The 27,611-nt window shown below is 28.8% G+C and overlaps 1 protein-coding gene and 1 long non-coding RNA gene across 6 annotated transcripts in view; one reads left to right on the top strand and one right to left on the bottom strand.

Moving 5' to 3' along the window:
• The window catches only part of LOC116773175 (hypoxia-inducible factor 1-alpha), a 57,605-nt gene extending 37,884 nt beyond the window's left edge, over nt 1–19,721 (bottom strand). Inside the window, exon 1 of one of the 5 annotated variants that reach the window (XM_061528570.1) lies at nt 19,434–19,721. In XM_061528570.1, coding sequence (XP_061384554.1) covers nt 19,434–19,465 — 32 coding nt within the window. In that variant the 5' untranslated portion in view covers nt 19,466–19,721. Of the gene's footprint in view, nt 1–1,614; nt 1,753–6,271; nt 6,355–10,908; nt 11,312–19,433 lie in introns of those variants that run through there. The other 4 variants (XM_061528568.1, XM_032665577.2, XM_061528571.1 and 1 more) reach the window with 4 other exon arrangements.
• Nucleotides 890–3,574, top strand: LOC133320377 (uncharacterized). The gene is made up of 3 exons (XR_009753750.1): nt 890–1,013; nt 2,054–2,112; nt 2,588–3,574. It is a non-coding gene; the product is annotated as an uncharacterized LOC133320377 (long non-coding RNA).
• Nucleotides 19,722–27,611: the final 7,890 nt, after the last annotated feature.

The raw sequence follows: 27,611 nt of genomic DNA, 5'->3' as shown, positions 1-27,611 counted from the left end.
CTTCTATATAATACATATCACAGCTATTCTTATAATATAAAGATTTAGATTATCAGAATTTATAAAGACAGAAATACGTTTAAATGAAACTTATTATTCGGATATACTACCCGGATTTTATTATTTAAAAACTACATAAGCCCGACGTCTCGGTTACTTTGCAGCAACCGTGATCACGGGCAGACGAATAATACTAGTTTCATTTAAATTAATAAAACTCGCGAAAATCTTAGATCTCATGACAGAAATACGGTTGAATTTGTATCTTTGTATAGTGAAATATTTTCCCTAATAGCAATATAATATCAATAATACTCCCTGGCATGACATTTACCGGCGAGCAATTACCACAATATGGATAATTACACATACAAGTAAAAAAAGTTACAGATAGCTGCTAATTCCACCAATTGGAAAAAAAACGAATAGAAAAAAAAATCCGAAATACACTCGCCCTTGAAGAAATCGTGTGTAACGAAGAAACGAGCCTATAAAATATAAATAGGTCCGATACAAAATTAAACAAGTGTCTGAATCGGGAATAGCAATAAGGAAAATATACTTAAATATATACATTGTTTGATCTATAATAAAGTACATAGTAGACAGTTATGTTTGTGTATAATTTAATGTGGAATAGTGATATATAATCAGGTAATTAAATTATGTTTGAACGCAATAAGCCGAAGTCCACAGAACAAATGCATTTCAAACGCGTTTTAGTCGGAACTTATAATTATTTTAATACAGTATTATATACAATCTGTGATGAAATATGAACCATTATCTCTAAATAATAGCATAAGTGAAAAAAATTATTGAGACGGCTGCAAAAAATTCAGTAAAACTTTTTACACTAACAAAACACTAAGCAATTTATACGTATCTGAAAGCTTTATCAGACTATAATATATCCGATTAATACTTCAATGTTATGTTAGTTTAAACGTAAAAGGTTTACCAATGATTTATTTTAAATACACGGAATAAAATGGAAAATCCATAATCATTAAGTAAGTGAATTGTTTTAACTATCATATTCAGATTAGCTGCCGGAGCTGGGTGGATGAGTTGGTATAACAATTACTAAATTATGCATGCTCTTTATTATTTAATAGTAGCAAAAAATGTATGCACCATGCACGTGGAATATAGTGCAGACTAGAAAGGAAATAGATCTGGGAATGTTTATATTGCGATAACAGTCTCACCAAAACGAATATAATTTAAAAACATAGTTTCTTATATAATCTTTAAGAAATTTCCAATATACTTGTCTAGAGTCTGGACTAGTGTAGACTAGAAACAATTCATAAATGGAATACCATCAGTCAGGAAGACTATGTTATCTATAAATCATATGTTGTATATTAGAGCGACATAGTATTTATAAGTAACTTAACATATTTTTAAAATGTATTATCATAACGTAGGTACATATTGAGACAAATTTCTAGAATATTCTAAAGATGTAATGTCTGGGGTTTGAATTATCTGAGGTCAATATAATTAATATTAATTTCCTATTAATCTGTGTTTAAACAAACATGTTGTAAATAAATGATAGCAGTGCTTAGAGGATATCACTTCAATACAAGTTTCACGACATATTACCTTTTTGTTACGGAACATAATTTTTCTCTGTGGACAATTTCGGGCGCGTCCGGAATACACATGATTTTTTTAACACGAACAATTCAAATAAACAATATGCAATAGTTATATAGCGCACATGAAACAACACTATTTAGTAGCAAGCCATGGAACGTTGTGGCGAACTGTTACAATACATATATTAATTTGTCATTAGAAACTAGACAGTAGATTTATCGTTTGTTCTAAATAGCTATTAACTAATGCGTTAGCAAATTAGTCTAAAATACACTGATTATGACGTACTTGTGGCGAGTTATGCGTTTTTTTTTCTGTTTTATTTTAACAGACACTAGCTGAAATATCTACAGAAATCTAGTGAGATTCCTAGAGCATGTTATAATCAAAATGTTGTTTGTCTCCAACATTTATAATGTGTTCATAGAGCGACTTGTTACAGATTGACGCGCAGTCGTAGGACGTGATGGGAGTAATGAGATCCGTTTGTCAATGTTCGGGGTACGTCGCTATTATTTAAGACATCAAAGTTACAGGTTGTTCATAATCCGGCTGTATATTTGTTTTTAGATTATAGGGAATACTAATTTTGGAGCTAAAACAATTAAAATTATTACATTTTAACGTATGACACTACCCGAGTATGACTAAAATCTGATATGATTTATATGAAATCAATTAAATTTATTTGTATGTGATGTTTGTCTCAAATGTATTATTAGTTCTCGATTTAACTAAAAGGTCCAATTACGTAAGAAATTCCGAAATAAATATAATTAAGACGTACTTAATTTCCAAAAAAAAAATTAAATTGCCCCGTTTTGCTAGTTTAATCATTGGTCATATTTTTTCATTAAGTTAATAAAATATTCCTTCAAAAAAAATCACTACGAAAAGTATATAAAAATTAAATCAAAGTAACGGGTTAGAAGATTTCATAATATCTATACTCTATTAAAGAAAAAACCTATTATAGCTACAGGTTATGGACGCGGTGGACTAGTTTTGTGACGATAAAAACATTTGGTGTCAGATAAGGATGGATGTATTCGAACGGTGTGGCCTGAGGAAAAACACCGCTCCGATGAAGCTGGCAGCACAAAAAATATATACATACGGGAATTTTAATATGTGTCTAAAGAAACCAGTGTTACGCTTTCTTATGTCGATATTTATCAGAACTGATGATGTATTGTGGACTGTGAATGATTATCGTTTAATATAAACCGGTTATGATATTGTTTTTTTAGGAAGTAAAGATGAAATTAATTAAAAATTTGTAAATACTTGTGAACGAGTCTTGTATTATTGATACGAAACGAGCTCAAAGTTGTTTTACTCAGTTTCTTAACTTTCCTGTATACCGTTATGTGGACTTTAATTTTAAATTTAAATCATGTATTTGAAATTACAACGAATTTATATGACGTTTCGAAAGAATAAATAGAAATCGCATGCCAATACTAACAAGACAAAGTGTTTATTTGAAAATAAAATTTGACAAATGTATGTATGCATACATATATTAATAATATTTTACTATAAGACTAATATTGTCAGAAAAAAAACATAAACCGTAAAGTAGATTAGTTAAAAATATATAATAAATGTATCGTTTCATTCTAAAATAAATTTGAACATCTTAAATGCAGTCGAAAGAAAATATTACATATAATAAAATTTATAACCTTATAATAAAAACATTAATATAAAATGACATAGCTTGAATGCATATATCAAATACTTATATGTTTTTTTTTGTTACGTTTAAACGACCTTAAACTTGAATCTAATTCATGTGATCAAAACAAAAACCAGTCTGGAGCAAGTGAAAGGCGTAGGGTCATTGGATAAGCCTAATATATTTGACAAGGAAATAATAACACTATAAAAAACTAGTAGTATCACATGCTTTTATAGAAATTCTTGAATTCTCGATTGTCAAACATCAAACATTAAGAGTACAGATATATAAAAACAATACATTTTAACAAGACATTGGTCTACTATTAGATAGTACGTTATTAACGACAAAATCAAAAACTTTTTATTACAGATTGTAAATGATTCTTGATAAAATTTAGATCTACTTTCTAATGATATTAATATAAAAAAAAAAACGTATTTATTATCATTTATATAATAATCTAGATACTATAAATCTATATGACGCTGTAACAATGAAGACATGCTACAATTGGTTGCTATTGCGAATATAATTGCGAGTCCCGTTCAAACAGGGAGTAGTGGCAAATTTGTATGTCCGTTCTTTATTGATATAACGACCTCATATAGACGGATGTGGAACATTTTATCACTAAAAAAATATCCTATAGATTTTCAGCTACGCATTATTTTTATTTTGTCTTTGAAGTATAAACCTTTATCAGAATATCATTTGTTAACGTGTAAGGAATTTACGTTTTAAATAAAGGCCTTATGTAGATTTTAATACTGAATTAATGCGTTAAGATGATTATGTTGAGATCATTTTAAAAATAGATATACAAAGGAAAATTTTGTGTTGAATTGTAATCTCATTGCTGCTGAATATAGAGTAACAATAAATATGTAGTTATGTTTCTTAACTAGTAGGATGTGTTAAAACTTTACATGAATACTGTAACGAACAAAACGTAATGTAATATTAAACTTAAATACTTCCAGTTACAAGTAATTATCTAAACGTCGACTTGAGACTACGTAAAACAAAAATCATAAGCAAATTTTCCTCAATCATTAAGTATTCTGGCGTTATTATAAAGTCATTAAAATTCAATTAATCTAAATGATATCTGACATGGTATGATTTAACAAACATAAATACTCTTATAATAAACGATAATTAAACCGTTATTTTACTAAGAAAATACAGCAGCAAATACAACACTATTGACTTGACATCGAATTATTTTTAAAGAAAAAAACAATTATTTAAATGCCACTGTAGTGAAAATTCTAAAACCTGCCATATATTATTTGATTAGCAACAAGAAATATATTTTTTTATTTGTTACAATATATCGATTGTCAGTCAATACCATCGAATGATGTATTCAAATTATCTTATCCTAAAAGTATCTCGAGACCACTCGTTGAATGACTGACAGATATAAAATATCATTGTATTTTAATAAGCCCCCAACTGACTTTAACCGACTAAATAAAACCGCATCAAAATCAGTCGAACCATACGAAAGCTACTAAGCTTTAAACACACACAAAACTTCGACGTCAAACATAACACCATAGTAAATAAGTTATTTCTGATAATAAATTATAGTTACGAAGGTAAGCTCAAGATAATATAACTTCTTTAAGTAACTTACGCGGTATCTTGAGAAAGTATACCAGGATCCAGTGACATTAAGTCAGTGCAGATTATACTACCAAGTAACATTTACCGATTTAATTATAATTGCATAATTATTTATATTTTTAAACATAGTGTTTAATAGGCAATAACTAAAAAACTCTTCGCAGCCACAAATGTATCCTTTAAGGTGTTGAAATGTATGGCGAAATTTTTTTTATATGTGCAATTTTTAAAACAGATACATATATTAAAGAAGCAATGAATATAAAATAAATATATAAATAACTTAAAAAAAATTGATCTTCATCACGACATAAACTTGCAATATTAATAGAAGATAATATAATATCATCATCATCATCAGCCTATCGGAGCCCACTGCTGAGCAAAGGCCTCTTCTCACATGAAGAAGGTTAGAGCATTAATCACAGACGCAAGACAGCGCAAGACGGGTTGGCGATTTCAATCTTATAATTTGAAATTATAAGACCAGGTTTCCTCACGATGTTTTCCTTCACCGTCCGTCATTGGTGTCTAAATACTCTTAGAAAGTACATATGACTCGGAAGAGATCACGTTTGTACTTGCTAGGTTTCGAACCCGCGCCCTCACGTATGAGAGGCGGGTATTTAACCTCCAGGCCACCACGACTTATATATATCGTATACGTATGTATAAATACACAGACTGAGAATTATAAATATAATGGCATAATATGCACGTGGAGTAATAAGTTATGTCATATATATTCAAGAGATCAAAATCTTATTACACTGTTCATTAGACTGAATCCAATTAAAATCTCTTACGTTCCGAAGAAAACCTAAATAATAATAAGGAAGACTAAATGCAAAACTTATTCAATAACAATAATTTTTAATTATTTCGGATTAATGTATACGCAGTAAGCTTTTATAAGTCAATGAATTATCAATACATTGAAATTACATCGGTTATAACATTTACAATCCTGGTCAAAAATATCAGGCACCCCATTAAAATGCATAATACATGTCTTATAATTTAACAATGAGTGAACGCTTATCATAATAAGATTCTGGGGTCCGAAATTGTTGCCTAGAATAGAAAGCGGCATATTGTATCCATTAAACACAAAGTTACCAAGACCAAAAACAAAGGATCTTGTTTTTTTGCGAGTCTACATAGGCAGCGTTCCGAGCTCTACAATAAATCAATAAATCTACTTACAAAGTATAAATTAGTGTTTTTTTTTTTGTGAGACACGGGAAACGCATATTTTTATATTCCACCCGGAGTAGTTCATGATATGCAATTATTATATAATTACTGTATGTTGATAAGACAATCGTTATCAGTACGCACCTCATGCTGGAGCGAGGTTATCACTTCCACTCGTCTAACTGACGCGACATGCGCCAGTTTTAGTCTGTCCAGACATACTCAGAACATATTGAATCATGAAAATCACATGAATGTTTTTAATCTCACGTGGTTCTATCAGCTGATGGATCGCGCCTGGCATACTTCCAGTCCGTTACCGCTATTAGTAATGTCATAAATATTCAAAAAATCCGTTTAAAAATAATAGACTCGCAACTTATTTCCTCTTTTATTAAAGGCTAGGTTTTCAGAACTTGCCATTCCTGGTTAGTGTATATATTATAAATACATTTAAGTATATAAGAATTATAATTACTCTATATACAATGTTACATATAACATAGTATAATGTATAATACAACATAGAAAATTACTGATTCAATAAAAAATATCGTACTTGTAATAAAAATTAAATGTTTTTTTATTGTAAATACAGTAGTAGAGTAATCTCAAACGTATCCGCGAAATGTTATCGTTAAAAATAAACAATGACAACTTCGTGTAATTAAACTCACGCAACAGATAAAAAATATTTATGAAACAGTAGATTATAGATAATATTCACCTAAATACATATTAAATACAAAACAAATTATAACTTAATACAAAATACTTTGTATTTAGTACATTTGAAATACATAGGATCAATTTAATTATACAGTATTCAGTGGTTTTATTAAGCCTTCGTACAATTATTCAAATTTCGAATGTTAGCTAAATACAATATATATATAGGTTAACATGTATAAGTTTTACCTACAACGAAAATAGCTCAAGAATAGTAATAAACCTCTGTAATGAAGAATTCACAAATTGATCTTAATAATAATTAAGGCACGTGTGTGCCAGTTAATTGTCAATGATGCTACATAATAGTTAAAGTCAAAGTGGATTTAAAGTGGTCCAATGAGAGTCTCATCAATTTACCAGCATGTTATATATATATGCCAGGCGACTTTAAACCTTATTTCTAATGAGGAAAGTTCCCATTTTAATATTAGAGTTCATTTCCAAAATTAAAATATATACTAGAGATATATATTTTTGAATAACCTGTTTTTAAGTCTACTTTTCAGAAAGAAATTTGAACTTATTCAAACGTATTTTAAGGTATAATGTTGTACAACAGTTAGAGCAATAGAAAGATAATATTTGTTGTGGTGGTATTTTCCGTTACTTTAAAATACTTCAGAATATTTCGAAATATGGTAAAAAATAAAAAAGAAATGTCTAGAATTTCTTACAACCCAAATCTTGTCAATGTCAAAGTTTTAGGAAAATCTATTTATTACTTTATTATTGGAAATCGCTCAAATTATTTGACATAGATAATGAATAATTTTTGTAGGTGGTAGACTGTAGAGCCTAGCTGTGGTCAAGTTACTTCCGCTCAAACATGGGCTGTCCGACCTGGGAAGTACTACCCTCTCACACGAGATCTGCGTTTCATCCGATGAGTGAGAGAGCCGGTTACCCTTTCCCTTTTCTCACCCTCTCCTACCTCCTTCCCTTCTCCCTCCCTTTCCCACTTTTTCCTCCCCCTATTCCCAAATCGAAGGTTGCAAAACATCCGCAAATCTATGTTGCTGATGTCCATGGGCGACGATACTACTTCCATCAGGTAGGCCGTCTACTCGGTTGCCCCCTTAGGCATAAAAAAAAACATACAGCAATCCTTTACCGTTTTGTTAAAAGCTTGGGTGGAAAAAAATATTTACGACTAGTCAGCACCGATTGAAGTAATAATCTAATAAGTTAATTTATTTTATTTCGAAGTTTAAAACATAGCCTCTTAAAACCAAAGTTCATTGACACATTTAAGAAAGATTTGATTAGTTCGAATAAGGTAGAAACTTGTTATCTAAGTAAAAAATTATCTTAGTATTATTTTTTTACCGGTACCATTAAGCCAATATTAGACACCTCAAGACGTAAACATGAGATTCAATATATATATCTAAGAGCAATTATTCCAGCCACATCTTTTACCGTACTAATGAGAAAGGATTAAATAATGTCTCTTTCCAAGGTACCCTGAATACCGCTGGTATATAATTACCACGAAATTCATTAACCGTTATATTATTGGTTGGGTAAAACCACTCACAACTTGTTTTCTGTTAAACGATTATTTTAAATAAAAACTAATATTTTCGGATGTACTGTGCCTTTTATTTGTATTTTAAACATACTCCCAACATTTCAGTTACTTTGCATCCATGCATGCATGGATAGAAGATATGAAAATGTTTTTGGTCTTTTTATTTGTCATCACATGACAAAAAAAATGATACGTAATCTTTATTGCTAAAGAAATATACTTACATATTACATAAATACTTTAACAAATAGTCATGTTTTTATTATTAAATTTCAATATGTAAAAGTATATCTTCATATCTAGTCACAAGTTTCTAAAACGCTACACTAGTGGCGAATCAAAATGTGACGTCACAGTCACCAATAATCATATTGTAACGAAGGCTGGATGTATGAATATTGCATGTATCTTTGACATCCTGACACCGAATATTACTAATAGGTTTATAAATGATAATAATATGCTAAATAATATAATGGGTATATAACGAAATGAAAAACCTATTTATCTTGCAGGAAAATTGTTAAAATAGACTGCATGCGTAAGTTGAAAGTATGTAGTCTAACAATACTTATCATTTTAGGTTTTATATTTTAAGCTGTACCTAAGCATTCTGTTGATCTCCAAACCTGGCTTTATAGATGCAGCGAGGATCCAACATCTACCAGTGTAGTTTTATTGAAAAATGTCTAGGTTATATTCAGTAGGCACCAGCTTCAAAATTTATGAAATCAAAAGAGACGTGTTCATTAGCGAAGACTAGTAATACATACTTCAAATAGACGTCAGTTTTCATTAAATTTTTGAAGATTACAGTAACTCTGTTCATAATATGGATAACCACCTAATGAAATATTAGAAAGCACCTTAGTACTTCGAAAAATTGACAGTTCATTATCTAATAGGTAGCATGCCAAATAAATCTAAAAATACTTTGGAATTTATTAAATTTTGTAAACCATAGTTTTGTAAGCTAAGTTCTTGCGAGGAAACTATATTAGCAACGTTTTACCAAAATGATTGTCCATTGTGGTATGAACTAAGATGTTCTCGTATTACTGATTCACAGGCTCATGAAGCAGCCCACTGTAAATAATTGCATGGGAATTGACTGAATCTATAATAGGGGCAAGTCAATGAAAAGATACAAAGGCTAAAAGAGACCGGCTCTCCGAGGAGAAGAATTCAAAAGAGTGGAACAACTAAAAATAATTAAAATTAAAAAGAGTAGTTTAAAATTATGCCGAGAAAACTCTATTGTATGTGCTTCACCTGGTGGAGTAACTGAAGATTTTGTTATGGAAGTAAAATGCCCTTTATATGAAGAAGCAGTGAATAGATATATTAATAAAGACAACAAATTTTCAAGCAGAAATTCAACTGCACTTTCATTTTTACAGTACAACTAAAGCATTTACCTGCTGTTTTAAGTGACTTTGAAATTCTAAAAATATCATTATTGACGAACCATGTTCTTCCATAACAATAAGATAATATTAATGATTGGTCACAAAAAAAACGGAAATCTGTGAAACGAATGCTTCTTTGTTATTATTCCGATAGTACGATGACGTAACAAAATAAGCACTCGTAATTGACAGCTTTATATCGTCAGAAAATTATAGGTACCAGTTAAAATTATATATTTTTTGATCATGAGTATTCCATATTTAGCATCCGTGCGAACAGTTTTAGCATAAGTAATTATGTATTTCATTTTTGCTTACAAAAAAAAAACAAATGAAAAAGAAATGTATAAATTATTAGTTATCTGTTGAGTAATTTAAATAAAACCCAAATAATTTGAATTTGGAGTACTTGCAGTATTAACATGGACTCAGGTTAAAAATGGAAATACAAGTAAAAAATATCACTGAAGGAAAGAATTTACTGGATATAAGCGACAGTTCTCTGAATTATTTTAATAAAGTAGTATTAAGATAATTCTTTTATCAAATTTTGGGAGCAAAATCGATTGTTTCCACCTGAGATAGTCTCTCAATTTAAAGATATTTAAAGGCATCATATCAGCTATGTTTCAATTCAATAAAAATCCTTTATCGACATCTCAAAGAAACGTGATAAATTTTGTATATACATAGTCATTGAATCTTCATATATAGACGCTATATAGAACCTCAAATAGTACCATCCTCTTTAAATTCGAATTTAAAATATATGAAATGTACTCCGATTGGTATACAGTTATTGAGGAACAAAGGTTTAAGATATCAAACGAGTATGACCTTTAATCCGTTTTGAAAGAGACTCGTTCTGTCTCTTATCGTTAGTATTATCCTATCGATATACCTAACAGATATACATTCGACATTTGAGGTCAGCTTTCGAACAAATACAAATTATTATTGTATTAAATATATAATGTTTTGAACTTAGAAAAACAATGTTCTTAAAACAAATATCATGACAAAAAGCATCGTCTGTTACGATTAGGATAAAATTAATACGGACGTAGTTTCTTTTTGTAATTATAATTTATCTTATGGAAAAGACTTACATGAAATCTTCTAAATCTACCACGTTTGTGTATTGGCATGGTTGGCCATCTACATTGAAACAAGCGTTGTTATAATCCCAGTCTACATTCTGGTGGCATGGCAATGGAGTTTGGAAGGTCGGCTGAGTGTACATCACTCTGTCATCACTGAACTCCTGCGGTACATGTTGCCCAGTTCCGAAGCACTGCACTGTTGAGCCATACACCCCATCGTAGGCGTTATAATCACATTTATTCACTAATGGGACTGACCATTGACCTGACATAGGGCACTGCATGTTCCAAACTGCTTCTTCGTAGTTACCAACCACGGGACAACTCCCGGGAATAGTTCCATAACTAAGAAACATCTCCCTGGAGACTTATTATAGTACAAGTAATGATGGAACATCCATCTGACTACATATTCAATGAACGACTGATGTATGGGACTTATCACACACGTTCTGTCGCAAAGTAGCAAAAATTGATATGGCAGTGATAAGACGACTTTAGATTAATTTGAAATAAATTATAGGACGAAAAGAGCTGTTTCGGTTTCCACCGTTAGAATAAAGGCTATTGTTTAATATTTTGAAATTTTAATTTAATGCCCAGCGACAAATTTTTTGGCAACATTACATTTAACTCGCTCTTTGATGCAAATACAATTTGAAGTCTGAACTACGACGGTTTAATATTTATCAAGTTTTACCTATATTCTATACTGTTTCTTTCAACCAATTTTGTTAATGTATATATATATGTTTATTTAATTATTTGTTATAGGTATGGTAATATCAATGCAAAAATCAGGCAAATTGGGAAACTCCCAAGTTTTAAGGTTTTAGAACTATGTGCAGTCAAATATATAATTTTCGTTCCATTTTCAATCGACTTTAGAAAGTTTTTATATTTTAAAATACAAATATATTCTTTATTTATGAACATAATTTTTAAGGTTATTATTATATAGGTATCAACTGTTATGTTTGATGATATGCCGAATGTCCATATTATACCTTTTTTTCAATACAAAAAAGGTCATTTCTGTGGAAAGATAGCTATAAGCAAGGGAAAGCTTTCTGATTAAAAAAGAACGAAACACAATACAAAACTCGTCCTGACACGTAAACAACGAGTGTTACGAGATCGTCGACGATTGTTACGAGATCACGCGCATCTATATCGATTGAGAAAAATTGAATTAAGATCTGTATCCGCGGCCTCGGCAACAGATATCTGTATCTGGATCAATATCTATAAATTATGAACGATGCTAAAGGAAAAATTATCGTTTAATTTCATCGAATATTTATGTAAGCTTGAAAAAAACATGGTCAATACCTTTTGAGCATACTTACGTTAAATAAAACTTATATTTTCGAATTTACAGGGCGTTTTTTTTTTTTATATTTGAAGCTAAATAATCGCGACGTTTCATTTATTTTGCAGCAACGGTTGCTATACGAAACGAACGAAATATTCGTTTTATTTTTGGAACGAAAATATTAGCTGTATTTAAATTAATACTCGCAGGTCAAAGATCTCATTATACTTGTTGCTTTTCCAAAAAAAAAAAACAAAACATTCAAAAATGTACTACCGTTTAGTTTGTAATAGTTATTGATACATCTAAATAAATTGCTGATATGTTTTAATAGGCTTTCTAAGGATTTTTTAGTTTCAAGTTATTTAGTTCAAGAAATCACGAAAGAGTGGCATTTAAAAATACTCTATGAATATTATGTAATATTATCCATTGATTCCCTTATTTTTCGAAGGGGCTGGAGAGCAAATGAAAGAGAATAAAAAGGAGATTAATTAGAGGGGAATATAAAGTAACATCAGATATTACAGATATCCTTTAACTGTGTAAGTCAATTGATCTCGTAAAAATAGTACACGTTTATTTTCTATATAAATAGAATTCACATAAGCAAAAGTGCAATTTTTTTTTAAATATTGGCAACATTATATTATCAATTCCTTGAAAACTTTCTGATATGAACTCGGTATGAACAGAATCTGACTCTTTAATCGAATTTCCAAAGGCATGGATTCTTCCAAACAAATCACAGGTTACATTGTATCTGTGTATCGAAAATTCATTAACTTTAACTCAACTTATATATACATATATAAGTATGACTTGTGTTCTATGTATTTTGCGAATAGGTGTAAGCAATATAGAACATATTTATAAGTTCCAATAAAATTAAATGAAAAGTTTATAGTAACCACACATCGCTTGAAGGTATGCTAGAAGCCTCATCCTACCAACAAAGAGAACGTACAACGAGAACATGCGAAAAACAAATTTATTATTATTAAATTTCAGAAAAAACAAGGGTTATATGGGAGCAAAATTAAAATAAACAGGCGTACAGTGTAGAGCAGATGAGATAACAACATATGTACAATAACGACGTGATAAACACGAGCATATATTATAGCGAGTTACTTGAGATGGTCGTATTGACGTAAACAAGAGAAACTGGTTCACTTATAATTGGATAGTTTTATGACTATCTGTGATTCAATATATCAATGTATGAGACACAAGTCTCGTAAATTATAGATGTATATTGGCATTACTGTACTAATTGACCTTAACTTAAGTGTTGATTCTGTTACTAGAATTATACTAGGGGACTGCAAAAAAAATTTTAATTTAATTTTGATTTACAAACGTATAATAACAACTATATATATAAAGCAACTTGTTTATTCAATGAGTATAAAAATTATTGTGTCGCTTACAAGATCAAATTACTGCAACCAAGGACGATATACAACAATTTTATTTATTAGATACGTATTTTTCATGTCTGTTATAATAATGTATTCATGAAACATTATCCCAAAACTCAAACTAACATTAAAACTTTAGTATCTGCAATATCTTTACATTTTGAGTTAAATATTAGTTACATTATACACAGTTCAAAATACTTTTAGACATACATAGCTAACAAAAAAATACGTTACGAAATATGACGTTTAGATTAATTTTGGCGCGATAAATAGTATCATAGTGGTTCAATTACAGTGTGTTGATAAAAAGAAATTTGTCGTTTTTTAATAAAATTGATTGTCTTAATTAAGATAGTTACGTAAGATAGTATTTGTTTCATAAACAAATACAGTTCCTTCGGTTATGAAAATCGATTCAATATAGTCTTATACTACTTATGACATTCGATATTATTATAATATTACAAATATATTATCGTATCTCTAATGAGATGTAATCTCTGATAAGGATATTGTATTAGAAAAAAAAAACAGTACCGTATTATAAGAATATATTAATCTTTTCTAACAATTTTTAAATTAAATGTATATTTTCAATAAAAACAAAATTTAATTCAATGTATAATACCATAATCAGGCACTCTATGACTGAATTGGTCTGTACTTGCTTGACGTCACAGACAGAACGCTTCCTAACTTTAAACTTCTAAGTATTATTACGTAGCGAACTGGCCTTTGGGATTTCCAATGTGAAGGATTTGAATTTTATTCTTATTATTTATTTATAATGCCTCAAAAAATTTGATATCGACAAAGAAAATTCATATGGTTTTAAAATACTTTCACACATACATAGGGAAATATCTTATACACACACACATATATTTCCCACATATGTATAAGTAATATGCACGAATTTTCATTTTTTTAAATATATTTTAAAAACTTTTCCAGATATTGTTTTGAATATTTATCGGATATGCGATATCGGCATTCGATAATATTTACATTATATCTATTAATATATAATTACGTCATTTAATTTATATCTAAATATCATAGATTTTTTTTATTTAGTTATATTGTAATCTGTTACATATTTTAACAGTATATAAAACATATTCATATATATATATAATGTACATTTATTTGTAGATGTGTAACATGACGAAGAATAAATACTTCGAAGTTTTTTTTTTGACAAAATATCTATGAAATATTCGGTTGTTCAGTTTCAAGTTGAGGAATTTTCGGTATAGAAACAGAATCTCTGATGGAACAAATTGAGAAAAAAATATGAATCAGAATAACAATATCATACTTTTATACACATTGTTATATTTATAGTATAAGGAAATTTCCTATATGATAATTGGAAAAAGACGTATAAACTAATTTTAACTTTATAACCTATATTATAAGGTCTCAATTTTCATAGCATCTTAGATATAGTACTAACAATTTATTGTCGAATTTGCAAGTTCTATTTGTTGAGTCAATTATGGGACATATTACATTGTTTCTATTACTTATTAGTTTGACATAATGAATAAAATAGTTTTAAAAAATTTTGGTATGTGACATGACTAACATAGACGCAATTGAGAGTTGAGACTGAAAATCAAATTTAAGAAAACAATAACATGTAAATTTTAAAAATGGAATTAAAAAAAAACTCCCGTTTATTGAAAAACAACATTTTATCTTTTCAAAAAAATGTCGTTACTTCTGATACTAAGACATATTTAAATTTTTAATTATTAAAATTATAATTTATATCTTGGAACGTATCATAAAAAAGGATATTCTTAAAAGTATTTCTTATAGATAATGAAAAAAAATTCAACGAGAAATATATAGATTTGATTGGAACTGTGAGTAAAATCATTAACGCGTTAAAATGATAGTCATGGAATGCTAAAAAAACTGTTGTATGGGAACACAACATTACGTTTATTGATATGTACAAAGATTTAATTCTGTATTGAATTCAATAAGGTGCATAAATATTTAATATATATATTACATTATAAACTTAAACAGATTTTATAGAGAATATTTCAAGGAATTTAATTTGTCTCAGAAACAGAAATATAATTTAATTACAAAACATATTTGTTAATATAATAAAAAGATATTTTATTCTGTCGTTTTTAATCGATGCTTACCACATTGCATTTCTATTAATGTGTTTGAATTAGATAAATTTAATACGTAATAGTATACACGGGCTGGAGTATGCATTTGTAAATATTGCTGACCTTATAAAACGGACAGTTCATTGACCTCACACAGAATGTACTGGAATCTTTTTTTGTTCTATTTGTTTAGAATCTGTAAATCGTAGTATATTTTAATGTAATATATGAAATAATCTAGTATTATATTTTTATATAACATTTATAGGACAACGTGTATTAAAACTTGCAAAATAGCTCAACTTGTTTTGATGTAACCTAAAAATAAGATATATACTTAATAAGAGCTAAGGATAAAAGAAACAGAAATTTATCTTAAGATTTACTTTTACTCATTTCCATCCCATTTCTTTATTAGGCCGTACCTATATAATTTTGTGAAGAAGTGTAATACTATTTTGATCCTATGTGTATATGTATCTTTAATAAATATAACCTGATAATATTATTTTAAGTAATAAAAATAAAAATGTATATAGTTATCGTAATGTTTGCTTACAATTAATAGTGGACATTGACATTGTCTAACGAAAGTACTTAAATAAAACGCGATTATTATAGATAAATAATTATTATCATAATATGAAGAAAATCCCAATGCGAAGTATTCACTTCGCATTGGGATTTTCTTTATTATTCACTGTGTAGTTCTCTCAAAGCTGTTTCCATTGACCCATTTGTAAATTGGCATAGCGGCATATCTATTATGTAATGTTGCAAAATATTTGCTCGTAATTAATCATTATAACATTAATTTATGATAAACAGAAGAAGACAGAAACAGAGCGAGTATTAAAATATTACGTTTTTAATTGTAATTGCGAATTTTACATACTTAATTAAGTTCATAGTTTAATTTCAAAATTTACTAACATATCGACAATACGTTCGAAATGTACTAGGTGTACTTTTTTCAGAATTAATTCAAGATATTGTTTTTTATTTGTCCATAGCAACAAGCAGGCTGAATAGGACTATCAATTATTGCATCGGCGGATTACATTGTATCTAAATGAGAATTATGAAATACAGTTTTCTTGTTATTTCTTGTAAATACTTTTCTTGGTGGCCACGATCTAAAAGGCTATAGGCTTAATATATATTAGTCCATACATATTGTATTTAATTTAAAAAATAATCTTAACATTTTAGAATAAAAATGTTTATAGGATGATAAACTCTAAAGCTGTATCCACGAATGTCTCAAATAATTTAATTTTCTATACATATTAGATTTAATTGATTTTTTTTAAAATATAATTATATACATATACATGCGAGGTGATATGTTTGTTTATTTTTATTTTAGTGATATATTAACATGGAGTTTTAATATCCATCCTTAATGGACACTCAACGCGTTATCATATCCACTGATGACGCACGAAACACGGAGACGTGTTTCAATTTTTAACTTTGAATTGAACTGATATGAGACGATTTTTATTATACTTTGTAACAAACATGCACCACTAAGTACTATTAATGATCATGGAAATATATAAGCCATATGATTAGTGAGAAACGAATGAAAATCCTTCTGAACATTATTAATAAACAGGAAACTTACTAAATCAAGAAATATGTGAAGCCCCAATAACGTAATATGCAATATAAAACGAACATTTCCTCGTGATTTAAAATTACATAAACCAATAATATCTGTCTACAAAAATGCATTACAGTCTTATCTTATCTTAGAGTTTGAGCGCAATCACTATCAAAAAATGTTACACTCAGTCAACCATTTAAGGAATTGTGTAAACTCTTTTGCAGCTACAACTCATTTAGATTTATTAAAATAATTTTACTATATATATATATATATATATATATATATAAATTTTAGTGCTAATAATTTCGCCATTATTTCAAACATAATTATTATGTAGTGGTGAAAAATGATATTAATATGAAAATAAGATTTTCAACTTGGTGATTCATTGCTGATACTAGAGAATTTTTGGAACGGAAGGAGTATATCTCCTAGCTAAACCTAATTTTAGTTTTAGTCATTTGGATGTAAATTTTGTTGTTATTTTATTCATTTTTTTGGTTTATAAGGAGATAACATATTACAAAATTGTAAGGAAGAAATCACGAGCAAATAAATTGATATAGTTTCTAGTACAGGAACTTTTTCATACACAAAAGCGATGAGTTTCTTTGTGAGAGTAAATTAACAAATCATGTTTTATTAAATAAAGACATAAATTTTGAAATAGGAAAATCATATATTATAAGTAGTTGTCGCATTAAAAATATAATATGTCCATTAAAAGTTTCCTTTGTATATAAAAACCTAGAAAAGAGATAGGAATTCACTTAATTATGCAAAACAAAATAACAGGAAAATCTTATCACCAGCCAACATTTCTCAGAAAAAAATTATCTTACACAATGTAAGAGTGATGTGATGACTTCATTGTAAACATTACCAAAAAAGTTCAGGGTAAAACACTTGAGATGGCAAATTCTAACTATGTATATATTCCATACTAGCATCTATATAAATTTAGATTGCATTGAAGATCCCGTTGTTTTTAGAAGTTTAATAAGTTATAAATGTTAACATAGTTCAATTATTCTGTTAATATCGAAAAATCAGTCTTAAAAACAAAATTTGAACAAAATATATTCAATTACATTTTCCCTGAGAACCATAGACTATAGACCATAGACAAATTAAATACATTTACTTTGGTGTATGTTTGAGAGATTATACTAATTTTAATTCTTCTATCTACAGTGAATCAATAAGAATAGTTAGTGTTACAGAGATCTGATCTACATTATAAAACAATCTTGCATAAGTTTTATAAGATATTTCAATGTGTCTTTTTATAAGTATACGACATACAAGTAACAATTTAGATACACTTTTAGAATTAATAAGATCTGTTTTGAGTGTTTACAACACATATTGCATGCTAATTGTTATGATGAAATAAATCATTACAGGTTTTGTGTACTCATCATGTTAATTGTCTATTTTACAGAAGAAAAAGTTCCAAATCTTTTCCTTTACATTGATAACATCATTACATAAGAAAAAAAGGTTTTGTTCATATAAGAAATTGTATTCACAAGGTATGAAAATATTGCACACTTAAGTACAATAATGTTTTATAAAAGTTATTATTTAAGTACTTAATATTATTTATATAGCATAGCTGTAACACAAATAACAATTACTAGTCCTGATTGAAGGAATATGTATTTTTAAAACAATTATATAACCAACATCGTTGAAAATATACATTACTTATCAAATTGTATCGTTGGTGGAAACAATAAATAGATGTTATTCAAAACCTTTATCAATTTAGTTACGTATGCGCGTTCACATTACAGAGAATACAAGAGGAATCAAAAAACATTTTAAATATATTTCGCAAATCCTTAATTAAGAATGGTATTAAAGGGCTATTCAGCTATTATGTTATATTTGAGGAAAATAAAGAGAAAGCTTAAATTTGTTGCAGGGCCAATTGGCATGCAACAGAGAGTTATAAGGTTAGGTGAACGAAACTTGAATTGAAAAATTTATAAGGGCCGTTTCTTAATAACATATGTTCTACTATAACTTACCTCCTTTTCTGACTGGTTGGTTTTGATGCCATTTCTGTTTTTCAGTATACTCTGTAACACTATTAAGAAACTTCGCGATATGAACACAATCTTAGAACACTGCCAAGGAGAGTAACATATCGCTTTTCACTTTTAAATATTTAGTCTTTATTATGTTTCTCTCACAATATTGTCATAAAAAGCACAATTTAGGTCATTTTATAATGCACTACACAAACAAAATACACTTTGTTGTCGTGAACTTGCACAGTAGTAGATACTAGGTAGCTGTTTTAAGAGTCAAGATTGAGCCTCATACACGAAACAACAATAGGGTGTTACCATTACAAAAATCTGTTTCTTTGGATACAATACAATTCAATTAGTGAAGTTATTCCATATTTTTTATTTATAAATTGTAAAAGTATTCTGAAAATTAGACGCAATAAAAAAGTTAAAATCTATGTATATATTTTCAAAAGTGACAGCTACTCTTTTCTACCTGGCAGCACAGAACTATAAAACATTTTATATAATTTGATAAGAATAAAGAAATAAGAATTGGCTCAGTACAGACAGATACGCATATGTAAAGTAGTTATTTGAAAGAATGCTTGGAATATTTTTATAGATCAATTTAAAAATAGGCTGAAGAATAAAAACGGAAAATACAGGGATATATATAAATAAAACTAATATTGTTCGGCGGCATTTTATATTTCGAATTTTTTTTTCTTTTATCTAAAAACAAAATCAAGTTTTCAAATATAAGTATCTAAACTAAAAATATATTCAAGTTTGTGTTCTCCTACATGATGATTACATTAAACTTTTTACTTTTACTGTGATTACAATGCTTTTTTATATTTATATAAGAATTTACGTGCTTTTGCTTGTGTTGATGAGTTTAGACCACACGACCGAAGTAGATCTTTTTGATCTTCATATATACCTATGTATTTAGTCGGAGCCAATGGCAGTCAATCCGAGACTTCCTAGGGGGTCTGTTCTTTCTGCTACTCTATTTCTGCTGCACATTAACGGTGGTTATTACCGGGTATTTTTGGTTTCACAATTGACAGCACAATTATAGGGTAACATCAGACCAGTTGAGATCCAGCCGAGATCAAATAGAGTTGAAAGGAGAAGCTATGGTAGAGCTTATTATTTTAACACTTCAGACAGTTTCCCAAAGGGACGATGCTAGTATTGTGAAGTTGAAAGTCACTAAAATACAAGCGTGTCTTTTTATTGCGAAGAGGAGTCCATTCACCTTAACTCAAACTTTTCGGAATGTATCTTGGAATAAATTGCTTAGTAATGTTTAGTCAGTCTTGGGCACAGGCTAATAGTAACAGTTTTATAGAACGCTCTTTTGAGTGTTTGCATAGTAATTACACAATTTAATTCCTTCATCCCCTTTTTACATTAGGACGACCAGATTTACGGCGATTGTCCATCCTTTCGTTGTAGATCTTTCTCGTATCAACACAAAGCTTTATGCTTTCTCCTTTCTCAGAGATACAGCAACGTATTTGACCAGTTTGCCTATAGCTGTGTTTATTACGAATTATAATTTCGGTGTCTTTAAGGCTAGAGGAAATAGAAAGTAACGGAGTCAGTACCTTCACCACCTATGAGTCCATTTCCATCTTATGATATGTCTAGTCATTATTTAAAAAAAGTACTACGTCCTTTCAAATAAATATTAGGAGCTTTCTTCATAGCTCGAGATGATAAACTTCGCTTACTGCTTTCATTGCCTTTTTCTTTGGGACAAAATTCCTCTCTAAAATTGTTTTAAAGATAAAATAGGTTTCTAAATGCAAAATTTTGACATTATTTTAACCGTGCTTTCACAAGTCTGTTAGAGAGCATAAAATCTTTTTACTACGATCATATGTATTTAATATTATTAAGTGTTATTTCTAAGTTTGGTACAGCAAACTCGTGATTTTTTTATAAAAACTGAATTGGCACGAAGTTATGTCAACTTTTTCATTCGGAATTTTTACCTTTCATTCGGCTTTATCCGTTATCAAGATTCAACCATTTCAATAAATCTTTTCTATTATTTAAAAAAAATATATTATCAGTCAGGTACCTTTTTTGCAGTATAAGTTCAGAAATGTCATTTGTGGAAGATCATTCCCATTACAACAGGCCTATATTTTTGGTCAACAGTACTCTATGTAGTTTGAAGTGTATAAATAAAAAAAAAATTGATGACTTGGAACAATTTTTCTTTAAGGAGCATTTAAAAAAAGAATAGATTTTTGTTGAAACATATTTGTGCTCTAAGCTTCCATAAAAAATAACTTTGAAGGCTGACAATTTAAAGATTAGAGTCACGAATTATTGACAAATTTATGAAAAAGAAGTAACAAAAATATACCAATTGTTAGTTTTTGGATATCAATTAGTCTTTTATTGCTATATACATATGTATGTATCTTATTTTATTATGTTAAATGAGGTAGCTCATACCTTAATATCCTATGGAGAGACTTGTTCTATGGAAAAACTAGTCGAGTCGGGATGGCATAATATGTTTTATTTGATAACCATATAAAAGTAATTTAAGTAACAGAATTAGACAAGGAAAAAATTAATCTCAAAAGGCGATAAGTGTTTTAATTCCTTGAAAGGTTTTTTGTTTGGCTTTACCAATAAAGGACAACCAAAACTATTGTGATTTTATTATCCCTTACACTTTCGATTATATACGTGAAATATTTAAAAACTGTTACTGGAAAAAAGTTCGTACTGCGAACGGAAAAAAATCCTACTTTCATAATATTTGTGGAAGTCGTTCTATGGTCAGAAAGCTATAGTGATTTAATATAACATCAGGGGAATCTTGTAAATGTGTAACTCTTTCATATCTTAGGTCATTAAGACTGACCTAAGATGGACTGCTATGCAGGGGTAGAGCAAAAATAAGAGCTATTAAATTTTTTGTCTTATTCTTTAAAGTTTGCAATAGTCGACTAAACAGCTAAAACGTAATCGTTTGGCTAGAAATTTAAGGAAAACTTTGTGCTGATTCTTTGTCGTTTATCTACGATAATAGAAGATTTTGATTGCATGTAGCTTACAAGGGTATTATGTTTATGTTGCTGCTACTGTATAAGCGAAGGAGAACAAAAAAAGACGCTGTTTTGTTTTAATAAAAATTGCTGTTTATTATGTACTCTCCCTTATCTGATATATTGGATCGTTATTCAGAAAAACATGAAAATTTCTTTTTTTGTTTTATTTAGCATATTATAGACGATATTTTATATATTTATAAGCACTAAAATATTATAAGTTAAGGGGGAGAAACGTATGTTTTTTCTTGACATTAAAGGTCACGGAAAGAGCATATTATGAAACAAACATCGTAGGTTTGTTATATTGTAGAATATTAAGTGCTTAATAGGAGTGGAAACTGATAACGAGACATTGCGTATTAGAAGCATCAAGCGTAGCATGAAATTCATAATTAAACTCCTGATAAGAATAAAAGGCAAACATTTTATTTACTAGTTTTTGGTTTATATTCCATCGACTGTAGACACAAAACGCTAATGAACGGTTGTTAGGAGTAAAATAAATCCAGAGAAAGGTGTTAAAGGGGTGATTAGGATACTGACTTCGTTATTTCTTGTCGTTTAATAAATATATTGAATAAGTTCCTCATGAACGCATGCCGCTTTGAATAACGGTGATGATATTTCAATGAAAATAAACCAGTGACGTATATTTTTTTTGAAGGTTTTATAAATATTAATAATTATTTAGGAAGATTTAATTGAAATGCGTCTATCCTTATTTAAATACAATGCTGATGAGATGCAAAATATTATATCACAAGTCCTAGAAAATTTCAGTAGATGGCAAAATAAGGAGAATAATTCAGATTTTGTTTGCATAACATTAAACTAATCATATGTAATAATTAGGAGCCTGATATTTTTATACTTAGTATAAACTATAAAGGAGATATTTAACTAATGTCTTATTTTATAAGATGTAAGAACTGTTGTGATATAAATTCAGTAAATTAGGTATATTTTTTTCGCACAGGCAACGTAGCGTAAGGTAGGTTGGTAAAGTAGCAAATAGGTATCTTGTTTATTTAAGAACTATTCTAGATCATAAATAAGTGATTTAATTTTTTATCCATTTTAATGATGGAATAGATTGGTTATCTGATTATACTTATATTATAAATGAAGAGTTTTTGATGATGTATGTATGTTTGGTTCTATGTATATATGTTTGTTAGACTTTCACTCAAAAACTACTTCACGTATTTTGTTGAAACTTTATAGTAATATTACTTAGACAATATATTGAGACATGGATAATATTAACCCTCTTTCCGTTTAACACCCAAGAGATCACATCATAGCATTTATATTATATTAATACGGAATAAATAATACGGAATAAATAAAAGAGGTTTAATATAAAATTAAACTTACCTCTTATATCAATATCTGGAATGAAAGCCGGAAGATAGTTGTTTGATTCGAGGTGATTGAAAAAATATTATTTTGTTTTACTTTATAGTAAAACTCTCTATATTATTATAGAGACACAATTTTGGGAAAGTGATAATTCAAATCCATATATTTATCTTGTGATTTACCCGTGTTTTTGAATGTTAAACTTGTATTTTACCTTTAGCGACTTTCCTTGTATTTTCATGCATTGCTGTAAATATATTATAACTCATCGCTTGTTGTAACTCATCGCTTATATTATAACTCATCACTTAAATAGGTACTCGCGATAGTCTTAGATATCATGCTCGCTTTCCTGTTTCTACATATATATTTTGTTTTCAGTCCTTTAGAGCAATCCTTTTAATATATGTTAACTAGTATTATTAAACCTCAAATATTTATCAGTTGGAAACTCATGCTTGTGAGCTTGTGGCCTGTTTTTTCTAAATGTATTGTTTTGAACACACCACTGGTGGAATATTATTTATATGTCTTATCGTTATCAGTGTCATCTGAAATAGACATGAAATTTTCGCATATTTGGTTCTAATTTGTTTATTACTACATCCATATAATTTTTCATATTATGGATTATAGGTATTGTAGACTATTTTTTTTAAATTCCGAGTACATCACTTCGATTGAAAAAAATAGCCATATTAATATTTAATGATCTAAAACGCTAAAGAAACTTTCAATAGGGAATATGTATTATTTTTTTATATAGGTAATTCTATGAATTGTAAAATGAGAAAAATATATAAAACTTGTAAAATTAAATAGGATGGTGCTGTAAGTTACCATTGAGATACCTATATATACAGAAAATTAACAAATCGTTGGCTGTAGATGATAAATAACAGGACCAACTGACAGAAACTCACACCTCGTCTGCCCGTGATCACGGTTGCTGAAAAGTAATCGAAACGTCGGGAGCATGTAGTTTTTACAAAAATAAATCACTCGTAGTTTATTCGAAAAATATTAGTTTCATTGACATGAATAAAACTCGCGATAATCTTAGATCTCAATTGTAGACGTATTTTATTAAAATTAGAATAATAATAACACAGAGAAAAAATATCTTTGGAGATTTATCTGTGAGATTCTTTAGATGGGGATTCTTTTATAATTGCATCCTGTCTTCAACTGCATGAGCAATGATGGTATGGGGGTTTAAATGTACATTTCTAAATTCACACTCACAGTATTATTCATATATATATTGATTATATTCCGGTTATCTGTAGATGCTCAATATAAATAAAATAAATTAAATGTTTAAGTTATTAAATATAAAATTAAAAATATATTATTTTATTTGTACAAAAGATTTGGACTAGTTATATTTTTCTCTCATTTTGACATGAACTCGGTTGATGACAATTAATCTTAAACACAATTTCAGATCAATAATTAAATAAAATAAGGTTTGATTTGGAACTATAATTTGTAAAAATCGTTATAAACCATTAATTAATAAAAGAGATATCAAATTGTATGTGACTTTTAATTTTTTTTGTTTCTGGAAACTAATCCTACATGACATCATTTATACCTAAAAATTAAGTAATTAGAACATGGGTTTTATGTTACCATGAATCGACAATACCGTTTTAAATAATATTTAATTTTAACTTAAAATTCCATTTTCGATTTTACCGCATTAAATAATGTAGAATAATTTATAATAATTAATATCTAATTTGATGGTTCTTTATGTCAATATTATAAAAGCGTCATCTATTACGTGCATTTTTCTGAAGTACCTAATTTGCATCCGGATAATGTAGATGGCGCTAATCTAGTCTCATTATTAATTTATTACTCGCCATCTTTGTTGACAAACTAAATTTGAACCGTTCAACTGTAATATGTTTATATTTGTTAATCCTTTAACTTTCTGTTGAAGTCTGTGGACAAAAGACCCTGTAGTGTGATAGGCTATTTGTGATGTGTTTAATTCCCTTGATTGGAGCGTCACCATACTGGATTTATTGGGATTTGGCTCGCTGGACAGCTGTTCCTTGACGCGTGCCCGCAGGTTTCTTCAGATTAAGATTTAAGGTACTTGGGCTTAATTGCTGCTTACATATCGTAATAAATTTTGATATCTGAGGATTCATCCATTAGATACCTATAACAGATCTCTTTAGGATTCAACCTTTTGTTTCATTAAAATAAACATTTCATTACAATTACGTAACATAAATATCTCATTACACAGAGGATGCTATTTTAAAATGTACTAAAGTAATCATGATCGATATCCTGATTGTAACATCTTAAGCAGGATCTGAATTAGAGAAAGATAATTCGCGTACTTGGCGGTGAAGACTGAATAATAATATAAATGGCGATTATTAATCGAAATTAAAAAATTTGAATATTTAATTAATTATTTGGCACGAAAAAAACTACCACTTCTGTTTTAACACTACCCGAATTTGACTTTCATAATATGGACGCAATTTTTTTTTCATAGTGTACTACTGGTTATTAACGACATGTTTTAGTAAAACAAAAGTTAGCCGATAATCGATATCAAAAGACGAGATATCGTGTGCGGTGACTAGCCCGAGTAGGAATACTGAGAACAGTTTAGTTTTTATTACGATTTAATTTTCGTTTATAAAACAATACGTTAAATGAATAGTGTTCATTCAGTTATAAACGTGAATGAAATTAAGTCGTTTTAAAAGTTGAGAGAAGGAGTGTATGAGGATTGCTATAAGCAATCTATTACAGAAACGAAATTAGGGGAGAGGAAAATATTAAAAAACTAGAGAATAATCAAATAAATGCTGTACAAATATAAATAGATTTAAATAATAATAAAATTAAATTTATATTAAATACTAATACAGGTAAAATTTTATTAAACCTATATTACATACAGATACATGTATCCATAAACATACATAATCTACATATATATAGTTATTCTTAAAGTTGTTAGTAGTATTAATATAAATAAGGCTTAAAATAGTCAACGAAGTAGAGATAAATTCATGATTATGGTCGTTCCCCAGTTTATTCGACTTGGTGATAAAACATATATTATAAGTTCGAGAATTGGTAATAGTTATTCCGAAACGAGTGTCATGTGATAGAGATCTGGATTTAGGTTAAACTTGAAGCCACGAAGGGAATAACGGTCTCAAAAGGAAGAAAGCTGAAAGCAGTTTTGTAAAAAATGAAGTAAAATGAGATAGTATGTGAGAGCTATGGAGCACTCTCACCGGTATTGGCTACAGTCCTGAAACTCAAAAACATGATAAAATTTTGCGTAATCCGAAAATAAAACGAATACATAAATTCTCAAGTCCCTCGTGTTTGTTCAGTCATTGTTCGACTATATTAGTACGGAATGATTTTCATCGCTTAGAATATTAGAAGTGAGTTAGCAAAAAAATTTATTCCTTAAGGGTACAAGGTATTTCTTCCTACGTGGGCTTCTGATTGTAGTGAAAATTTTCCGCCTCACTTTTAACTTGTGGGACCCACGAAGACGAGTTATAAATTAAAAGCCCAAGTTTTTTACCTACTTAACTTCAAGTTAAAAATATTAAACTGCAGAGAAGGCAAATAACTACAGTTGATTAGAGTTATTGTTAGTGTTTAGAAAAATAAAACGATTCGTTACACTGACTGGATTTAAAATGTCATCTTTTAATAACTCAATAGCATCCGTCGATGCTGT

Source organism: Danaus plexippus, assembly GCF_018135715.1.
Source record: "Danaus plexippus chromosome 18 unlocalized genomic scaffold, MEX_DaPlex mxdp_20, whole genome shotgun sequence".
Taxonomy (NCBI): domain Eukaryota; kingdom Metazoa; phylum Arthropoda; class Insecta; order Lepidoptera; family Nymphalidae; genus Danaus; species Danaus plexippus.
Note: the sequence above shows the minus strand (reverse complement) of the source record. Positions and strands in the feature narration are given on the sequence as shown.